At 39.6% G+C, this 20,442-nt stretch overlaps 2 protein-coding genes across 2 annotated transcripts; one reads left to right on the top strand and one right to left on the bottom strand.

The window, feature by feature from the left end:
• Nucleotides 1-383: 383 nt before the first annotated feature.
• On the bottom strand, nucleotides 384-8,942 carry LOC138202988 (desmoglein-2-like protein). Its single transcript, XM_069157435.1, has 14 exons — nucleotides 8,798-8,942; nucleotides 7,962-8,084; nucleotides 7,123-7,278; nucleotides 6,878-7,019; nucleotides 6,622-6,785; nucleotides 6,181-6,315; nucleotides 5,893-6,078; nucleotides 5,504-5,769; nucleotides 5,260-5,402; nucleotides 4,960-5,181; nucleotides 4,305-4,532; nucleotides 3,900-4,027; nucleotides 3,446-3,787; nucleotides 384-3,223 (listed from the first exon to the last, which is right to left on the bottom strand). The coding sequence occupies exons 1-14, from the start codon at nucleotides 8,849-8,851 to the stop codon at nucleotides 2,213-2,215; spliced, it is 3,300 nt and encodes a 1,099-aa protein (XP_069013536.1). The 5' UTR covers nucleotides 8,852-8,942; the 3' UTR covers nucleotides 384-2,212.
• A 2,888-nt stretch (nucleotides 8,943-11,830) lies between these two features.
• Nucleotides 11,831-20,327, top strand: dsc2l (desmocollin 2 like). Its single transcript, XM_069157434.1, has 16 exons — nucleotides 11,831-12,124; nucleotides 12,331-12,421; nucleotides 12,532-12,731; nucleotides 12,824-12,928; nucleotides 13,319-13,474; nucleotides 13,865-14,009; nucleotides 14,096-14,250; nucleotides 14,406-14,540; nucleotides 14,676-14,861; nucleotides 15,008-15,255; nucleotides 15,420-15,562; nucleotides 16,120-16,341; nucleotides 17,749-17,970; nucleotides 18,286-18,401; nucleotides 18,538-18,867; nucleotides 19,286-20,327. Exons 1-16 carry the CDS (start codon nucleotides 12,086-12,088, stop codon nucleotides 19,481-19,483), a joined length of 2,691 nt encoding a protein of 896 aa, XP_069013535.1. The 5' UTR covers nucleotides 11,831-12,085; the 3' UTR covers nucleotides 19,484-20,327.
• The last annotated feature ends 115 nt before the right edge of the window (nucleotides 20,328-20,442 follow it).

The following is a 20,442-nucleotide window of genomic DNA, read 5'->3' as shown; positions in this document are numbered from 1 at the left end:
AAGGTGAATTGTTAAAGAAAGATGATGAAACTTTGAAATGATGAGTACTGCCAATACTATGCCACAACCACGATTTGATCATTTCAATTGTTAAGCCAAACAAGCTAAATGTTTCTATTCAGTGGTAACTGTAGAGTTGACTTATTTCAAATAAAAAAGAAAAGTGAAAAACCTTGTGAGAGCTCACATTTTTATCAGAATGAGATAATTAGACAACTTTTTCTGAATGCAACTGTAGCTGACACTCAGAATTCTTTATTTGTTCACAAGGGAGCATACTTGACTATGTGATCTTTTACCTGCTCTGATGAAATTCTATGCAACTGATCAGATTCACTTTAGACATAGCACACATCAAATAAATCTGAACCACCACAGCCATATCCCCCATCTGTTGACTGATTTTATTATGATACGAGGTGCAAAACTTAAAAAACAAAAACTTAATTGTCATTTGTACTTTTGGTACTGCTATATTCATGTAGCATATGAGAAACTAGATATGAAAATACATATTCATCAACAGCAACAGCAACAGTATCAAACAGTGTGACTCCACCAAATGTATTCAGTGCTTGGTAAGCTGATCCTTGATTACTCTGCCCAGCCACAAACCCAAATTATGTTACCTTTACACACAAATAAACAAAAACAACAACATATGAAAACTATTTCTAGTAATTATGACACAAAATACATTTTACAAAAACAGGATGCTATTCTGTGCAATTTTTACAGCGTTGGCACTTGGTTGATTGTACAATTTAATAATACACATATTCTGTAGAAATACTAAAAAAAAAGAGTGCAACAATACAGCAGAGAAGTTGTCTTTTATTTTCTTCTTTGGTTTATATTCGTAATGACGGTTTAGCTACATATATATGCATTCAATCACTTCAACACTTTGGCTTTTTCTGCAGAAGGTTCTTTTAGCAGTTTAAAAGTAAACCCAGCATTTACCTTTTCCAAGCAGTTACTGATTAGTTTCAATCTAATTGTTAGCTGAGCAACTTTTGTCGTAGCTAAAGCTTCAATGTTACAAAATGCAAAACAAGAATATTTAGAATAACACCACATTTAAATAATTCAGTACTCAGGAAACTGAATCTGGTGTTGAAAGCCTATATGGATAAATGCAACATGGTAGTAGCTACAGCTTCTATTTTTGCCCCAGTTTCTCTTAAAATAATTGTGAGCTTCTCAAGACTGATAATCATAGTTGTTGTGGCACAGTAAATATTCCCATACAGCCATGGTCTGTGCTGTTTTAATCTAGAAGAGCAATAACTAAGACTTTAAGGGTCCAATTGTGGTTTTTAAGGCCCTGGAGTACCTCTGCTGAGGTTTGATGAGAGATAGTAATCCATACCAGTGACAAATGCAAGATATTTTGGTATAAATAATACATTTTTCACTTTCCATTTCCACAATCATTATAATCATTTCGTCAGACTCAGGGACTACACAAATTCCTAGTGTTTCCAGAGTACTAGTGTACTGCATGTACTGTGTTTCCTTCCCTTCATATCCTTCTTGGGGTGTGGATGCGTCTGGTCAGCGTTGTTTGAGGCGCTTTAATTGGATCATACATTTTAATTGTGTGGGTGAGTGCCGGCTGGTGACTGGCTCCAAAATATAGCCTTCAGGGATAAATAACCAGTAGCAACCAGTAAAGTGGTTCCTGTCTTACCATAGTTTGGCATATTGGGATCTGGGATGAGCAAGGAACTCGCTGTTCTGACATGTAGCTAACTAAAGCAGGGAGTCACCTTTTAGTTTGTTCTGTGCTATACTTCCAGTTTCTCTTTAGTTGGGAGATAAGGTCAGAGGTTTGCATTTTTTGTTTGATAGGTAAAATCTTTTTTCTCTCATTAATATACTTATAATTAATAGCGTATTGTATACACTTTCAACAAATGCATACACAGCCTCATTTTAACAATCAGCAGCCAAGAAATCAATGCACATTCTGTTATTAAAGGAGCAGTTTAGGAATTAATGGCATGTAGTGTTAAGGTTGCAGATTGTAACCAACTGAATACCACTCACCTCAGCGCCCCCCCCCCCCCCCACCATTTTTTTATATACAAAAAAAAAAAAAATAAACAACTAAAAACTTTGTTTTGTAAATTTTAGTCTGCGGAAATATATGTCATCATATGTTAAAACAAGTGTGACATATGTAGATTGGCTAAACAAAAGGGTTTGTTTATGCTCTTGTACTGGACTCAATATTTCTCTCAGTCACTGAGACCTTCTTATGTTGCACAACCACTCTCTGGCTCCCTTGCACCTTGGGTTTGGCTGTCAGGGCAAAGTCATCATTTGATCCTGTAGAGCCGCGTGAACCCAGAGAAAAAGTCTGACCTTTCACCTGCACACCTTGACCTCTGACCTCAAAGCCCTGCTCTGTAGATCCCTGTCCTGTCTGAACAAAGCCCTGTGCTAAGTGTGCACCTTGCTCTCCTCCCGAGGACCCACTCTCCACCACCAACACTTGTCTGGACCTGGAGACGGATCCTTGTGAATGGCCTTGTGCTACCTGCCCAGTCGCTACACCCATTCCTACGTCCCTATCAACGAGTACCACACCCTGAGAACCTTGGAGCCCACTAACTTGCACCAGCCCATGACTGAGCCCAACTTGACCCACTGATTGCTGGGTGCCCCCTGTCACTAGCATCATTTGGGGCTTAGACTCGACTACATACATGGGCGTGGCAGCATAGTACATAGCTGGCTGCTGTATGAGCAGTGTCTGACTGGGAATCACTACCTTGTCCTGGACATGTGCCATGGGAACATTTGCTGGAACCTGGGCTCTCTCAGTGATTCGCTCTTCTTGCATAATGGTGGAGGAGCCTGACGCTACATTGGAGGTGTTGAGGGTGTTGACGTTGACACGGTCCCTGTCCCTGATTGTTTTTGTGTGAGTGTGGACATGTGTGTGGGTCGAAGTGGACGGCCTGACAGGAGACACTGGTCTGATCGGGGGGATAGAAACTCCTGCACTCACAGACTCGGTCACCATGGTGGATCTTCCACAGATCTCAGCCAGGGTTTTAAACTTAGGCCCAAGGTCATTCAGGAATGCAAGATCATCATCATTTTCAAGAAGACTGCAACAGCCAACAGAACCTACTGGAGACTGTTGACCTTCGTAGTCATAAACCAGCAGACCGTCCCTCTGATGAGATTGGTTTGCAGCATGGTTTGATTTCTGCAAACAAGTAAAGACAGAATATATGAATGGGACGTCAATAACACTGTCATTTCAATTGTGACAGAATAATACAGCTTCTACTTGATCTTACATACTTATGATGAAAACTGACAATGTGAAAATAAACAAATACACATAAATTCCAGCATTTACCATATTGTGAATATTAATAAACAATTTGGATCAGACATGGGGTTTTAATTAACTTCAGATACTCACACTTGAATAGTACTCCTCTAGGAACTCATCAGATAGAGCCATCCCATCAAAGACCCCACCTCTGTAATGGCTGAAACTCATTTGTCCTCCGGTCATCATCCCTGTACCCACAAACTCTCTGTCCTCCTGCCCACTGAAGTGTCTATATTGGTTGTACAGGTCCATGTTCTCAGCTGTCAAAGTGGGGTTGTTGATGGCACTGCCCAAGGCTGCTCCTCCACCTGCTGCTCCTCCTAATTCAATCAATCCTCCAAGGCATCCCTTTCCCCCATAGGTGTTGATGTTCTTGGCATGTGTTGTGCCGCCATCGACCTCCATTGGAACGTGTAGAAGAGGAACTTCCTGTGAAAAGAAAAATGTATAATCCAGTCAGAGAAGCAGCAAGTTAGGTACATTTTTATAATATAATTATCAAAGCAGGAAACATCTAAGAGTTTCAGAAGATCTATACTACCTTGTCTTCTCCCTGTCCCTCAGTGTGATATGAGATCAGCTGTTGTTTCGTATCAAACGGAATAGCCTTGAAATCTGCGAGAGCTGCTGTACCTCCACACAGGCAGAAAATCAACAGTAGGGGCACCACTGAAAAAAACATATATTGAAAACTACATTTAACACTGTATCAGAAGATGTCGTTGTATAGTGGTCAGGTCAAATGAAGTCCAATCAATCGGTCAGTAAATCACTTTCATTACAAATGGGAAAGAAAGTAAATATTTGTTGTAATGCATGCTGGAACTGTGATCTGCCTCTTTTAAAAACTGCCTGTGGCCCATCCATTGGGTTGGGTTGGGCAAATAATTTAATGATTCATATCAAACTGCAAGAGAAAAAAAGCAGTATTGATTACTCTACTTACGCAATAGCAGCAGCAGTCCCAGCAACAGGAGCAGGATACCTGCAGCTCCAAAACCTGCAGTCGCTGTGGTGCGCAAGCAGGTTTTAGTGTTTTCAGAGCAAGTGCACACAATTATATCCATTATCTGAACATCCACGCACGACTTTCCTTGCTGGTCCATGATCTTTAATGCCACTTTGTAGTTGCCTGGCCACAAATTGGCCTGGTCTCGCAGAATAGCTACGGTGTCTGAGAAAAGATAAGAAAGAAGATTTTTTAAAACAGCTAAAAAAGAAAAAGCAGACATGGTAGTAGGGGGCCATGATTAAAGGTTCCATTCAATTTGAGTGTGCGACTGCAAATATTCTGAGAGAGAAACACCCGTGGCTAAGTGTTTTGGAGCTAAAAATATATTTGCAGCAGTTTTAATAATTGCTACAACTATATAAATAAAATATTGTTTTGTTAGAATACCAGTATGTTCTTGGTATTTTAACAAATTTGCATTGTCTGAAGGCAATAAAATGAACACTGAAACACATTATTATCATTACGGTCTGTTGTGAGTCTTAAGAAATCAAATGTTTTGGAGATAATAGATAAATCTAGAGCTGGATATCTTTTTAAAGTTAACCTTGTAAAGCACTTTTAACAGGAATTTGCAGGAAGTCCTCACCATTAAGATGCTCCACTTTCCAATTCCCTTTGCTGCTCCCTTCAATCACAGTGAACTCAAATGGTGCTGAATTGGGGAACTCGTCTATATCTACTGCTGCGGCATAGATCACATTGTCCTTAAGGCACATGGTCTGAGTTTTAGAGATCAGTGTTGGACAGTTATCATTGAAGTCCTTCACCTGAATGGCTATGGTCCCTGTAGCAGTTTTTGAGTGAACCTCTGAAAGCAAGTCAAAAGAGAGATTATTATTAATCTGTTTTGCACCTCAACAGTTAATGCAATAGTGACAGAACTCACCATTGGTGATACATATAATTTCCGCAAAATATGTTCCATTAACCAAGAACTTGGACTCTCTGTCGGGCCATTTATTCAGCTTGATATCTGCTGTATTTCTGTCGATAATCAACCAGTTGTCGTCATCACGGCGTTTTGCATACCTGAAATTATATAAATCCATGCATGTGAGGACAAAAAGTGAACTATCCATCTATATCTCTATTGTTAAGTACCATCTTTAACCTTAAGTATGTGACTGTACCTTACATTGGTGGCAGTCTTTAGTGTGTCACTGTCAATAGCAGTGTAAGTAGCTATGACTTTGTTGATGGAGACCGATTTGTGGTCCTCAGAGATGGTCACAACTTTGACGCTTGGTTGGAAACGGGGGTCTTCCTTCTGATTGATCACATTAACAGTGATACGGTACAATTTTTCTGGGATGGACACACTGCCAACATTGTACTCTGCTTTGTTGGAAACCGCAACTTTCAAGTTGAGCACCTTTAGTTCCTCATAGTCCAGGGCCTGTAGATATAAAGGACACAGCTTACATCCGATGTTGCAGTAATGTTTACTCTGATGGCTGAATCACGTCCCTCATTTTTGCTATACACAATTTCAATCCACCAGAATAATACAACACTTTACCTTGTGAATCATGATAATTCCCTCATTGGTCTGAGAATCAGTGGTGATATTGAAATAACCTCCCTCATTCCCCGAGACTATTTTGAAGACAGCCAGCCAGTTGTCAGTGTACATTAGATCCATGTCAATGGCTCTTATCCTCAAAACCTCCACATTGACTGTGTTCTCCATCACACTCCCTTCATACTGCAAATAAAATGCACATCAACAGTTACTGTCAAGCATCATCAAAAACATCTATTAAAGAAGAATTGCGTAGTTTGGTTTTAGTGAACATTTCACGCTTACCCATTTTTTTTCCAGTGTGGGAATATTGTCATTTATGTCACGAATTCTGATCTCAATCTCTCCAGTTCCTGACAATCCTTCTGGCAGTCCATTTAAGTCACTGGCTTTTATCATCAACTTATATGTATCTCGTTCCTAACAAACAAAAAAGTCAGAGATGCAATAAACTGATTAGTAGATTCCAATTTTTTATTTCATGTAAAGATTCTCGACAAACATGACTATAATTCTGTTACAGTTGCATATTGAGAGAAATATGCAAAATGTTTCTTCATCATTGACAATAATAACTAATATGGAATTAGGTTTATGGTAGAACATGTTTATGTAATGTGGTAATGCAAATTTGGCTACTATGTTCTGAAATGCTAACTTTTTTGTTGCATCAGACAACAGAAGATTTAATTTCAAGCTACTAATGAGGTCATTAAAGTGACTCACCTCCCTGTCCAGAGTGTTCTGTTGAACCATGACCTCCCCAGTCTGAGAGTTGATGGAGAACATCCCAGCTCTGTTGCTCTGCTGTACAATGCTATAGTGAATCTTGGAGTGAAGTGTGCCCTCTTGGTCAGCATCAGTAGCTATCACTTTCATGACAACAGTACCTAGAAATCACAATAAAGTTGATTGAATACTGTTGGTATTTTGTTTTCTTTTTCTGAAGTCATATCACAATACGTAGTATATCTTAAAATACCTGTTGCACTGGATTCATTGACCCATCCGACTTGTTGCATTTCAATGACAGGTTGGCAGTCATTTTCATCCTCAACGACAATTTTAAGGTCAAGAACAGGTTCAGCGTCGGTCTGGTTGATGAACTTTGCCATACCTTTTAACTAAAAAATGTTTTAAAAAGCAAAAAAACAGAACAGCTTTTTTACCATTTCTTCACTGTACAACTCATGACTCCTTGTGAACTTTGTTTTAAATTGAACTTACATGAAAAAAGGGGGTCTTCTCCCGGTCCAGAATGGAATAGATTTTCACAAAGCCGGTGTCTTTGTTAACACCAAATATACTAAAAGGGGTTTCGTTAACACCAGGCCCCGATATAGAGTATACTACCTTCGTGAAGTTCTCCTTATCTGAGCGAATCTGAAATATAGATACATAAACACAGAATGGATCCATCTTGAAACATAACATCTTTAAATTACAATGAAAGTATAAATCACAGTAGCCTTCTTACTGTATGTTTATATTATGAAAAATAAAAAAAATCTGTATTCTATGAAGCATATTTTCAAATGAGCATCATTCAGATGTAAACAAAAGCATGTGATATACTGTTGTTTTTCATTCAAACTGTTTTCAGTCTGATCTGACATCTGAACATACTTGCATTGTTGTTAGTTGGCACAACAACAATTGCAACATGGCTCAGATAATTAAACTTAAAGCAACATCTAGCTGAGATATGAAACAAGATAAGCTTGTGTGTCAAAATATCTGAACAAAGATGCATTCATCATCACGTAACCCATCTGAACTGACTCCTTATGAATGTATAAGTCTGCCAGAATGTGTCAGGAGTGCTTCTCACTCATACTTCTAAGCTACAAATGTGACCTGAGGATAAAACCAGTCAGGTGGAAAATACAAAGATAATGTTCTTGACGATGACATGGGTATTTTAAGGATTAAAATGTTGCGCTACCTAAAGTTAAATATCTGCAATAAGCTGTATAGCTATATTTCAATACTTCTAAGTATAGAGTTAGGATGTTCAGTATTAATATAATTCTTCGTAAAAAAAAATAGAGCAAAGAAGTACTCACTTTGGCTATAAAGTCATAGGTGGTGTAATCATGGTTTTCATGAAGTTTCCTGGGAGCGAAGATCCACTCTCTTTTCTGTCTGTGTAACTGAGGCCCGTTTCCTTCTGCCCCCACAGGAACAAGCTGCAGGTAAACAAAGAGGGAAGAAAAACGTTATAATTGTGCATGTGTAATGATTACAAAATCATATGGTATATTGTTGCTCCTCACTCATATGACATTCATTAAGACATTATATTATTTACACCAGGAGATGCATGATCATTTGGGGATCTCAGTTATGCAGTTACGTATACAGCCTATTAAAAACAAAATAGCAACAAAATATGTGCTTACAGAGAATTTCTTATTTCATTGTTGTCATCGTGGCTTCATCAAAAAAAGTTTGAAAAAAACCCCATGTCTTTTAGTATGCATCTAACGGGAAAATCGGATACACTAAAAACAGGGACTCTTAATATAATCATTCATCAACTTCAAACCTCCATCGAATTGAGATGAGACTCTTTGACATGTGATAATGACTTACACCTCACAGCTGGACCTGAGTGACCCCAAAGTTTCTTTTCCACATTATTTATGCAGCTACTTCTCTGAAGAGGAAATAACGAACTGCTACGTGACCTTCCAGAAGAATAAGCGAGAGTCCATACAAACACGGAGACTGCGCATTTACCTCCTGTTTTCTATCTATCGCTGTAACTATGATTTTATCGCTGAAACGTACGAGTTTAATACATTGGCCGGACAGGAGCCACACCTGTTCCAGATCCGCTTTTCTACACAGAGGAATTAACCTACAATAACATGTTGCACACACTGAACCGTTTACTCACAGTGAGGAAGAGCACCAGCAGAGTAAACAGGCAGCATTTCAGCAGTGGAGCCATCAGCTTGAAGATAAAAACAAAAAACAAAAAACAAAATCAAAAAACGTCTTAATCGTCCCGTTGAGGTGAAACTGCGTCAGTTTGACTTGATAAGTAAGGTATTGTCGGTCGGGTACAGACTTTAACCCCTTTGGAGGGGGTTGGAACAAGTTTTACAGCAATAGGCGGTTCTTCGCTCCGTTTGATTGCGCATGCTGCTGATAACAGGCGGAGACAGAAAGGGCGCTACTAAATCCACTTTGTGCGTAGCTATAATATTTGTGTGCAGCCTTATTGTCTAAAAAAAAATACATAGCCAACAGGTGGCTTGAAATTAGACAAAATCCCTCCAAACACAAATTAAAAACAGGCAGATGTACTTTTCCTCTTTTTTGTATGAACTTGGAGTGGCAATGTGTGAAGTATTTATTTATTTTTTTTCTTTTTTGGATAAAACATGACAACAAAATTAACATTTCTACCTTCACTTTGCAGCACATGATTAAGTCTACAATTTATTTATGATTTTGATATTCACTTGAAACATGTATCTGCCCTTGTGGCCAATACTTTCTCACTCATCTGTAAAACTTCACCAGTGCCCATGAAATTCCCAGGGAGGACACCACAGTTTCTGACTTCACTGCTCATAAACATTTAGCTGCACACTGGATTGTGTCTGCACATAGGTGTCGGTGTGTTTGCTTTACAAAGAAGCACAGAGATTAAATGGGATGCATGTTGGCACAGGCAGAGTTTGCGTTGCGAAGATACGTGAACCCTGTACTCCCCCATGATCAAAGGTGTGAGAGGGGAACTACGGTATCGGTTTATGATTTATGGGCGTTGAGCTTCCACTGTGCCATTTCTTTTCACTCAGTGGGAATGGTTGCCCAATAGGAAGGACTTCACTGACTTTTTTAGTCAGCATAAAAGCACAGCACAAAGATGAATGGATAGTTTTGATGGTGCTTTAAGATACAGTATATGACAAGTACATGAAAAAAAGGTGGTACGTAGAAGGATCGAAAGAGACTATTGCAATTACACTGTGTGAGATCAAAGATTTAACAAAAATATCTTACCATGGTCTCTGAGAGATTTTTTAAACTAACTGAATTAAAATGTAACCAACAAAAAAAATTGGATTGTCAGGTTTATCTTCAAAAATGGACTCTGAAATGCAGTAGAGTGAGTTTGTCACAAAAAAAAAAAAAAAAAATGCAGGGGCTGGGTGTGTCACATGTCTGAAGTTCGAGTGACCAAGCCACTTTTGGGGAATGCAAATCCTGTAAACATTTCAGTGTCCTTAACAGTCAAAATTTAAGAGCAGCCTCAGAAAGCAATGTCCTATAAATGTACTGGTGTAAAGGTGCCGTGTTAATAAGGATATCATCTTTGGCACGTTAGTTGCAATCAATGAATGCATTAGAAAATATTAAATCACTATGTTGCAACAACTTTAACGCAGGCGAGAGTTATTGGGAAGTGAGAACTATTTGATGACAATGCTTCAGTTGATATGACTGTAAAATACACCCAAATAATCAAGAAGGTATTATTCATATGAAAAGCCTGAGCACCAGTAAGCAACATGTGTCACCCAAAAAATAACTCCTTGTATGACGTGAACACTTCACTCTGCCAGTGGTTTGGCGCTCATCCAAAGGGTGTGGAGAGCTGAGTGTCATGTCTGCTTTATAGATGTAACCTGAAACTTTTTTTTTAACCTCTGGGATATGTGCTGTATGTCACTATTATAAACTGAACAACTGGATTCACATTTGTCGTTCAGACCTGCGGTGACTGAAAACATCCTGAATCTGCTCTTCCGACAATTTGGCTGCATCCTGGCAGCACAGACAATTTGTTGACGTCACGCAGAGGATGTGTTCAAAACTATATCAGCAATAGTGAACAGGTGGGTTCCAACCACCAAACCTACCAGACCTGGCAACAACACAGTCTAGTTCAAGATGAAACAGGTAAAGTCATACTGCAATGACAACGAGACATTTGTGTATCTCCTGAGAAGTTCCAAGTTATTGGAAGAGTCTTTCAGATAAACCTTTGGCCTTCGTAAATTACTTGGGCAATTAACATAATTTATCGGTGGTGACTAATATTTCTACTGTTTATCACAAAGAGTGGACGGTGTGGGAGAGATCCGAAAAAGTGTCACTCATAGAATACTCAGAAAGATAATAGATTTGTTTTACTGTACACGGGGATTCATTTTCAGTTTTGCTGAGTCTGTTTTGCATCTGCTGGTAAACATTTCCAGCCCCAAGCCCTTTCATTACATCCACACCCATGACTCACAGTCTTCCTGACATTTTTCTCACCTTTCCTGTTGCAGGCCCCCTGTAGAAGTCTCACTTCCCAGGGCATTCTTTTACAAGGTCCACACATTAGCCTACAGTAGATCATTGTGTTTAAATAACACAGGCCCACAATTGTTTCAGGCCCTGACCACTCTAACTTTTATCAGCAGTTTCTAGAGATAGTGAGAGCTTCGCTGTGGGATCACAGCCTCACCCCCACACACCAGGCTTTCATTCAGCTCACATTCCTGTGGTGTTAAGTGAGGAGCCCAGTTCTGTTCCTCCTACCAGAATGCTTCAGTGGAGTTGCAGAGGGGAGAGGAGGGGCAAGCAGAGGTCAAGCTCTGTGTAGACCTGGGAGAGGTCTCACAAAACAAGCACACAGACAAACAAGAAATTGCTGCAAGGATTAGTGCAAAAAAATATGATTTCAAAAAAAGAGCTCCTGCTCTTATAGAAAGCGGTGTAAAAGTAATTTGAATGGTGAATTATGTTTGGCTCAGATGCAGCTTTAACTCTTTTCTGGGAAATTATATGCCGTCTAGTTTAAGGTGTTGCAGCCTTCTGCCACAAGACTAAGTCAATGTTTCCCCCTGCTGGTGGGAAAAAAATACACACCTGCAAACTTTTAGGAGGGTTTACGTGCTCAGTAAAAAACGACACAACGCTTGAGCACAGACCAAAGGTGCTTCGCCTGCATGTTGGGAGGTTCTTTGGGTGTGTCAGCCGGGGTGTGTCCGCTGACTCACCGCCAGTAACGACAGATACGACGGCTCCCTTTGACTTGCGCGCATTGAGAGCACAGGTGAAGAAACAGACGAGTGACAGTACACCGAGGACAACGCATCAGTCATCTGTCGCTCTCCGATCGACCAAGTGGACTCTTCCTACCTTTCGGACCGGGACAAAGTCCGTCAACGTGTATTCAAACATGGGGAACGTTTTCATTTTTAACATCTGCGTAATTTTGGTAAGTGTTTCCAGTTCGTTTTTTTTTTTTTTTATTATTATTTTTTTAATATTGAACATTAGTCTTTATTTTTCTACATTATACCAAAAAGTTCGTACCTTTTAGTTTTTGTCAATATTTGATGTTGAAGCATACACTTTCACAACAAACTTTCAAATGCATCAACCCTATTTGAAACTGACTGAAGGATCGATTTTCTCTTTCAGCTCCTGTCCCATGTGGAGTCGTGTTTAATCCCGGAATCTCTCCACGTAGTTGTGCCACAAACAATTCAAACTGGACACCTAATCGCTAAAGGTATTTTCCTGATCATTTGTTCATGGCATAACTCTGCATAAACTAAACCAAAAGTTATAGCCGATCTCTTGCATTTTGAGTTTTTAACTGAACCCGTCTCGGTTTTCCAGTTGTAGCTACCGACTGTGACGCCAAATCCGTGCAGTTGATTGTGAAGGACACGAGTTTTACGATAAGAAATGGAGATCTAGTAGCTGCAGCTCCTGTGTCGGTGTCATCGAGGGGTCGGACATTTTCTGTGTCGGTGCAAGACAATAGCGGGCCGGGAAGTGAGATGGAAGTTCACCTAGTCTGCAACACAATGCAGGATGTAAGACTTTGCTGTACATTCTAACTCGTTTATACAGGCCAGAATGGGAGTGGGCCCTTTTACAAATGTCTTGACTTGTTTGCATGCCACAGCACTCGGGTCAAGTCCTCCTGAAACGCACTAAAAGACGCTGGAGTCCTCCACCCTTCAACATACTGGAGAATGACAAGGGACCTTTTCCAAAAGACATTGAAGAGGTAATTTCAATCTTGACAAAATATGAAAAAAAACACGCTTTGCTACGACACACGTCTTTTCACACGTTTTCTCTTGGGTGATTAAATTGTTGCCGGGTTATGCAATTCACTCACTAAGAAACGGCAACATTACTTTTAAAATGACTCATTTCTGTGATGTTCTTGTTTACACTTGTTTTGACCAAACTGTCTATTGGAGCTTGCTTAAGGCTTTAATGCAGTCACGTTTTGACCCTCCTTAATCCATTTGATAGCACTGCTCCCTGAAAGAGGCCACACAGATGCCTTATTAACTATGATGAATAGTTCAGGAATAACAGACTACTCCTTTGTTAGCTTTTTTGTTTTGTTCAGTCGAATCTGTATGAATTTATTTGGTTTCTTTTGTAGATTGTATCCGACTCTGAAGTCACGCACAATGTGTACTACACCATCAGTGGACCTGGAGTTGATGAGAATCCAGTTGGTATGTTCAAAATCAACAGTGAAACTGGGATGTTGACTGTGTTCGGACCTGTGGATCGTGAGGAGTTCCCAGTATTTAAAGTGAGTGCGAAGAAGATGCTGCAACAAACAGTTATTTGCTCATGAATTAATCATACACAAATGTCATAAAACAGTTAAGTAGGTCAATCAGAATTTCTTTAAAAAAACAAACAAAGTTCAGTTTGTTATCACTTAATACAAATAATCTGTCACAATACTTGCAGATTCATTTTCTGTCAACTTTGATTTGAGCTTTGTTTCCCTAATAAACATTCATCTGTATTTGTTCGGGATGGCATCATTTCTATTTGACCATAAAGTACAAGAGTTGATGGGAATTTTAAATGACCAGTCTGACACTGAAAATAAAAGAAACCATACGATATACTTTGCTCTTCTTTGCATATTTGTGTGTGTTATCGTTGTAAAATTTTGCTTTTTTCTTTACAGATGGTGGTCCGTGCTCATAACAAAGACCAAATTGAAGAGACAGATTTACCTTTGCCCATCCAAGTAGAGGTGGATGACGTGAACGACAATGCTCCAGAATTCACAGACAAGCTAATGTTTACTGTGCCCGAGAAAAGCAGCGTGGGTGAGGAACAAGAAATACACAACAGTAATTCAGCGAAATTTGCCATTCAGTTTGGGTGCTCTAAATGATCATGATTTTCTCCACAGGGACAGTGATTGGGAAAGTGAACGCTATAGACAGAGACAAACCAAACACCGCCCATGTGAAGATCAGGTACACTCTCTTGTCCGGATTAGACCGGTTTGCCATCAACCCAGCAACAGGTGTCATCACCACAGCAACCAACACCCTTGACAGAGAGGTGCGCCCTGCCATCATTGTGTTCATGATTTACTTTATTTATCATTTAAATGTAACAGATGTTAGATTATACAAGTGCTTTACATTGATTTCTTGCTTAATTTCAATTTGTGATTTATCTTTTACTTTTATCATTTTGTTGTATTTCTTTTTTAGGTGCAAGACAAGTATTTGGTGCCCGTGCAAATCAAAGATTTGGATGGTGCAACAAAGGGTCTGTTCAACACAGCAACTGCAACAATTATGCTGAGTGACATCAACGACAATCCGCCGACTTTCACCAAAACGTCTGTAAGTGGTTTGAAATGGGAGACGATACATTTCAAAAACAGGCAATAAATAATTCAGCTGGACAACTGAAATAATGTCTACATTGAAAGATTTGCTGTCATCTAAGTAACCTAATCTTTGTTTGTTTCCTTTTAGTACGATGTCAGTATCAAAGAAAACGAAAGCGAAAAACTTATCCTTCGAATTCCTGTTGAAGATAAAGATTTGATAAACACACCAAACTGGATTTCCAAATTTGTGATCACTAAAGGAAATGAAACCGGAAATTTCAGGATTGACACTGACCCCAAAACAAACGAGGGGCTCCTGTACATCTCAAAGGTGAGTGTGATTTCATATTAAAGTTATTATTTAGTAGTATTGGTGACAATATATAATGTGCCACACATCTTATGGAAAGTTCCAGCCTATATGAGAACAGATTTGTATTTACAATGCACCTCTTTTATGGTTCCTTGTTTTTCCAGCCTTTGGATTATGAGCAGAACAAAAAGGTAAAGCTTGAGATTTCTGCGCGTAATGAAGCTAAGCTGAACGGCACCAACGCCCAGTGGCTGTCCATCCCTGTGGATATCGCCGTCACCAATGTCGACGAAGGCCCAACATTCACTGCTCCTACTGTCCGCTACACCGTCAAAGAGAACACACCAAACGGCACTCTGATAGGAACTTACACAGCTGTAGATCCTGAGACCAAGAGCAGTGATGGTATCAGGTAAGCAATCGTACATCTTCTCATGGCATACTGTGGCTAATAAGAGACCCTACTGCAGCTAATTCTCAAGACCACGTTACTTCTCTCAAACACCGGAGGGCAGACTCAGACTGCTAAACTGGATGTGCTGGTATTAAACAGGTACTTTTCCCATTGTGTCTTAGGTATTACAAGGTCACGGACCCAGCCTCCTGGATCGATGTCGACAGAAACACTGGAGAGCTGAGGGTTGCAAACACAATCGACAAAGAGTCGCAGTTTCTCCAGGATGGACTTTACAATATCACCATGAAGGCCATTGATGCTAGTAAGTTGCTCGTGAATTCTATAAGCCACGGGGAGTCCATACAGGAAATAACACAAGCTCAAATACATCTCATGTTCTTTTATGATTGGGCTGAACCTTTGCACCATTCGACACCGTGCTGTTGACCAATTCATTACCTGCATCTGTCACCTGATGGCTATTTGCCAAACTCAAAAGGAGACAGTGCTCCTATAAACCAGCTCTGCCATTAAGAAAACTGTGGTCTGGGAAACTGTCTATTTTATGTGCCACGTCACCACAGACAGTTTATTAGTCAACAGCAGTTAAGAATACCAGCTGCACCTATTTCTACGGCTCGGCCCTGGCTTTGTTTAACACCAAGTTGGCAAGATTCGTTGTGACTGGACATTTACAATGACTCTTATTTTCTTGTGTGGTGAGTAATAGTGATAATTAGGCTCGTATCCCAATGCTTGTCAGAATCCGAAATTTTCAGATAATTGACAGCGAAGAAATAACAACTTTTGCTGTTCCTATGTGCCGGCATGCCCACATTTGTTCTACGTGGGAATTAATGTATTACTTATGTATTGCAGGCTCCAAGACAGGAACAGGAACAGTCATCATTGTGGTGGAGGATGTCAACGACAATGTGCCAGAGCTCCCCACCGCTGAGCATGTGCTGTGTGAGAAGGAAGGAGAGCTTGGCTCTGTGCTGCTTGTGGCTGAAGACAAAGACCAGTCTCCCTTCTCTTTCCCCTTCAGCTTTAGCTTGCCACATGACAACAATGGCCAATGGTCTGTGACCACATTTAATGGTAGGTGGTTACCTTTGTACAAATTTGAACTAAGAGTGTCTTTTAAATTAAATCAGAAAATAACTGTTTGGAAAGTGTTTTAATTGCACTATTAAATGTCTGCATCAGTTACTCACACTATGCAGCATGCAATATTGATTGATTAGACACATGTTTACTAACAGCAAAGCATTATTGAAACAAACCTTAGTGCATTTTTTGTCCCGTGTGCTCCAACATAAACCATTAACAAAGTGTCTGACAGAGTAGCACTCTTGGTTAATGAGCAAGCGAGAGCCAGGCATGAGAGGGTGTTGTGGAAGTTGTTCATTTCAGAACTCTACTAATATTACATTTTTGATGCAGATACTCATTTCAGTTTAAGATTAAAGAGCCCCTGCAGACATGTATTAAGATAAAAAATACTCTACATGGAATAAAGCCTGTCTGATATGGTTTTTCCACAAAAAAAAAAAATCACTTATCTCATTAAACTTTCTAAAATTACATCTACTCATTCTCCCCTTATTAAAAATTCCTGAATCAATGAATATCCAAATTCCTAAAATTTCAGAAGTTTAACTGTTGGACACAACATGTCTCATCTTCACCGTAACGTCTGTTCTCAGTGTATGCAGTGGAGGCTTCAGGTTTCCACATCAAACTTCTATAACTTGACAAACATTGGCCTCTAAACTATTTGTGATATCAAAATCATGCTCGTCGGCCCGCTCCTTAAAAATCTAACTTTTTATGAACATAGAGAAACTTTACAGTGTCAGCATATGATTGAAAAAAACTTTGAATGCCAAACTCTGCTTGTACATCATTCTGCAAAGCGGAGCTCAAATATTCAACTGCAGGAACAAGAAGAAACATATTTGAGTGAAGGGGCACTTTAATATTATTGAGTCTAAAAAGATTTGGAATAAATCTAATAAGATAGAATTGATATCCATTTTATTTTTTACAAAAATGCAAACATGAAAATTTCTAACAAAGATTCATCAATACATTGTTTTTTTTTTTTTTTAAATAACTGTGTCCATAATATGTAGTGAAAGGGACATTTTGCAGTTGAAAAAAGACTTGGTGGACAAACTATGCAGTGCTGACACTTTTTCTGAGACGCTGCAAACGTACCTTTTATATTCTTTTTGTACTTATCAGACAGCATAATGTGCCAACACAGATTTTAGGTGGCGTACAAGTGGATTCATGAGACTTGGATTTTGCAGCATGGGCAATTTAAGTCTATTGTGATGGGATAGGATTAATATTTTGATACATACTTGCATCTTTGGATGAAATGTATGTTAAAGTCATCTGATCTGTCCTGAAATTTCAAATTTAATGAATTTTTCACTGTATTTTTTTGCCATTTTTTGGAGAATCTCCTGTTAATTGTTACATTTGTTTCCTCCACAGACACAGCAGCTACGTTGGAGCAGATCAAAGCGCTTCCTACAGGGAATCACGAAGTTCCCATGATCGTTTCAGATCTGCAGGGCAAGAGTCGACCACAGACGGTGAACGTAAAGATCTGCCAGTGCAGGGATGGAGTCTGCTTGGCCAAGCAAAGCTCTGTGTCATTAGGGCCACTGGGTTTACTGACTCTGCTGTTGCCTCTGGCACTCCTCCTACTGCTCTGTGAGTCCCCCACTGCTATCTTCTTGCCAGCAGACTGGTGTAGACTACACTGTGTAGATAATGAAACAAGGCAAAAAAATAAGGCATTTTTTTTGTCTTCGAGCATGTGTAAAAGTGCAGGAAGAGTGATAGAAAGCTGAAGGTTCTCTTGTTGCTTATTTATTCTATACTAAGCAGTGAAACATACAATAGTATTCTACAGTGTGCAATGCAGTTATGTGCTCTCTCGTGATGCTTACCACACATGAAGCACTGCTTATAACAATAACATAATCTTCGTGCACTCATTTCTTACATACTTGCTTTCATTTGCAGGTTTGCTTCTTGCATTTTTCTGCACGACAAAGAGAGACAAAATGGAATTTGGAGATATTGGAGACAGTGGTGGAATCCTGCTCAAATCCAACATCGAGGCCCCAGGGGACGAAGTGGTGAGGATGTTACAGTGAAGGCATTGCCTGAGCTTACAATATAATCTCTATAAAGCAACCATATTTTCATTTGAAAAATGTTTTGCTTCATTTATTTAGTTGTTGCTTGATTTCTTATTTTCATTTTGCTCTACAGGATTCAAGTCTCATCACTGTTCCCCATTTTGGGGTTGAACAAGCAGCAAAGGGCTCAACTAAGGGTTCCTTGCTGAATGCAGGATGGGTGGGAAACAAGAGCTCGAGCACAATCGGAGGCCAAAGCACACACGAGAATGTGATTTATAAGGGTGGTATCAACACAACTAATATGCAGGAGTACTATTCTGGCCAGTATGGCAGCCAGTATGATGCTCAGCAGCTGGGAGGTCAGTTTGTCAGTAGCGGTGTGGGCCTCGACCACAGAAACCTCGTCCAGGACTCAGCTTTTCTTCAAACCTGGCAAACAAATGGCCGCTACCTACACCAGGTAATGTTGTTTTACGAATACAGACATGTTTAGGGTTTTTAATTTTTATAATACAAGAAAAAAAGGGAGAGAGTGGCAGAATGAAATGCGTCCAGATGCGAACACATTTCATTTTCTGAGGTTTAATAACTTCTTTGTTGTGTTAGAGCTCAGGTAACTCTCATGTGCAATATAATCTTGTTCTCTAAGCCTAGATGTTATCCTCAGTAAACTTTAATATTTCTCAACTTCTTGGTGGGAAATATTATTTCTCTTAACTTGTTGATGAGTTGTTTGTTCACTGTGTAATATCTGACTGCCAGTCATATCCTGAGCAGCCTTGTGTTATCACAGGGAGTAGTATCTCACCTCCCATCGCACAGGCTTAGTCTACACCGAGAAATAACCCACTTCCTCTCCCTTTCATGTTGTCTTGCAGAAGCTGGGCTATCTGGGAACAGAGGAGAACGGGCGATACGCGGACGACATCATCCACTCCTACGGGTTTGAGGGGGAGGGCTCTGCAGCTGGCTCTGTGGGCTGCTGCAGTGACAACGGTGACAGCGACAACCTCGACTTCTTAAACACGCTCGGACCAAAGTTCAAAACTCTTGCAGACGTCTGCACAAAGACATGAACAGTGATGCCCCAGAATAATAGTGTTTACTTGTTGCTGCACAGAATGTGGAGGCGTGGGATCTGAGTGATTGTCCCTGAACATGAAAGAGAAAAAGAACAAGCACTGCTCTGCCATTGCTTTGTGTTGGTTTCTTTTTTCGCTACTTTTTTTTTGCTAAAAGTCTTTTACACTGAAAACTATGCAGATGCAGTCAGTTGTACGTACTTTGCGTTGTTTATGACTGGGTATTAACATGTTTGCCTTTGGAGTGTTGGTTTTGCAGGTTCATAAAGTTTTTTGTTTTGATACATGAAGTGAAGGGCTGCGGGGGTTTTCTATCAATTAGTAACATATGTGGGTATTTGTTTTTATCATCTGTATACATAATTCACATTTTCACAATTGTGTGGATAATTTTAATTGTCTGTTAAATTGAAGTGGTTTTTTTTATATATATATATGTTAAATAAAAATAAAAAGCGAAAGGAAATAAAACCATAATTTAATTGCCTTCTTTAATACTTCCCATAAGAATATTTCATTTATAATTACACGTTTGAAACAATGATGATGATTGACACCAAAACCGTACATGTTGTGTAAACACATTCCATTGTGGCTCCTGACTGTCAACTGGGCGTAGTTTCAGCCCTCTGTCAATGAGGTTATTGCAACACAGTAATCCTGAGAAAGTCAGCACAAGGGCGTGAATGGGAGGGGTGAGGTGGAGCTGCCACTGCCTGCCACCGTCTGAATATGATTGTCTGTATACAAGAGGCCTGATGGAAGAAAGGCTACACGGTTTAGAAACATTCCTAAAAACCTGCAAGTTAAAGGGGATCTGATGTTACCATAGGTGTATCTCTCAAGTTATTCATGTTAGAATTATTGAAATAAATACATGTTTCTCGTCTTGAATTTTTGCTTTTCTTTGAGGGAGCTATAATTTCAAATAGGAGTCATAAAATAATTTTGTT

The sequence above is a fragment of the Embiotoca jacksoni genome, unplaced genomic scaffold (assembly GCF_022577435.1).
Source record: "Embiotoca jacksoni isolate LCO1_2020_lvr unplaced genomic scaffold, fEmbJac1.0.p SCAF_22, whole genome shotgun sequence".
In the NCBI taxonomy this organism is placed as follows: Eukaryota; Metazoa; Chordata; class Actinopteri; family Embiotocidae; genus Embiotoca; species Embiotoca jacksoni.
Note: the sequence above shows the minus strand (reverse complement) of the source record. Positions and strands in the feature narration are given on the sequence as shown.

Bases quoted from the DNA above. Each gene is read 5' to 3' on its own strand.
- LOC138202988 (XM_069157435.1), bottom strand. From the start codon at position 8,851: ATGGCTCCACTGCTGAAATGCTGCCTGTTTACTCTGCTGGTGCTCTTC. The intron at 6,079-6,180 runs GTAAGCGTGAAA...TTTTATTTGCAG, and splicing joins CCACACTGGAAAAAAAATGG to TATGAAGGGAGTGTGATGGA. The intron at 3,224-3,445 runs GTGAGTATCTGA...ACTTGTTTGCAG, and splicing joins TAGAGGAGTACTATTCAAGT to AAATCAAACCATGCTGCAAA.
- dsc2l (XM_069157434.1), top strand. From the start codon at position 12,086: ATGGGGAACGTTTTCATTTTTAACATCTGCGTAATTTTG. The intron at 12,422-12,531 runs GTATTTTCCTGA...TCGGTTTTCCAG, and splicing joins TGGACACCTAATCGCTAAAG to TTGTAGCTACCGACTGTGAC. The intron at 13,475-13,864 runs GTGAGTGCGAAG...TTTTCTTTACAG, and splicing joins AGGAGTTCCCAGTATTTAAA to ATGGTGGTCCGTGCTCATAA.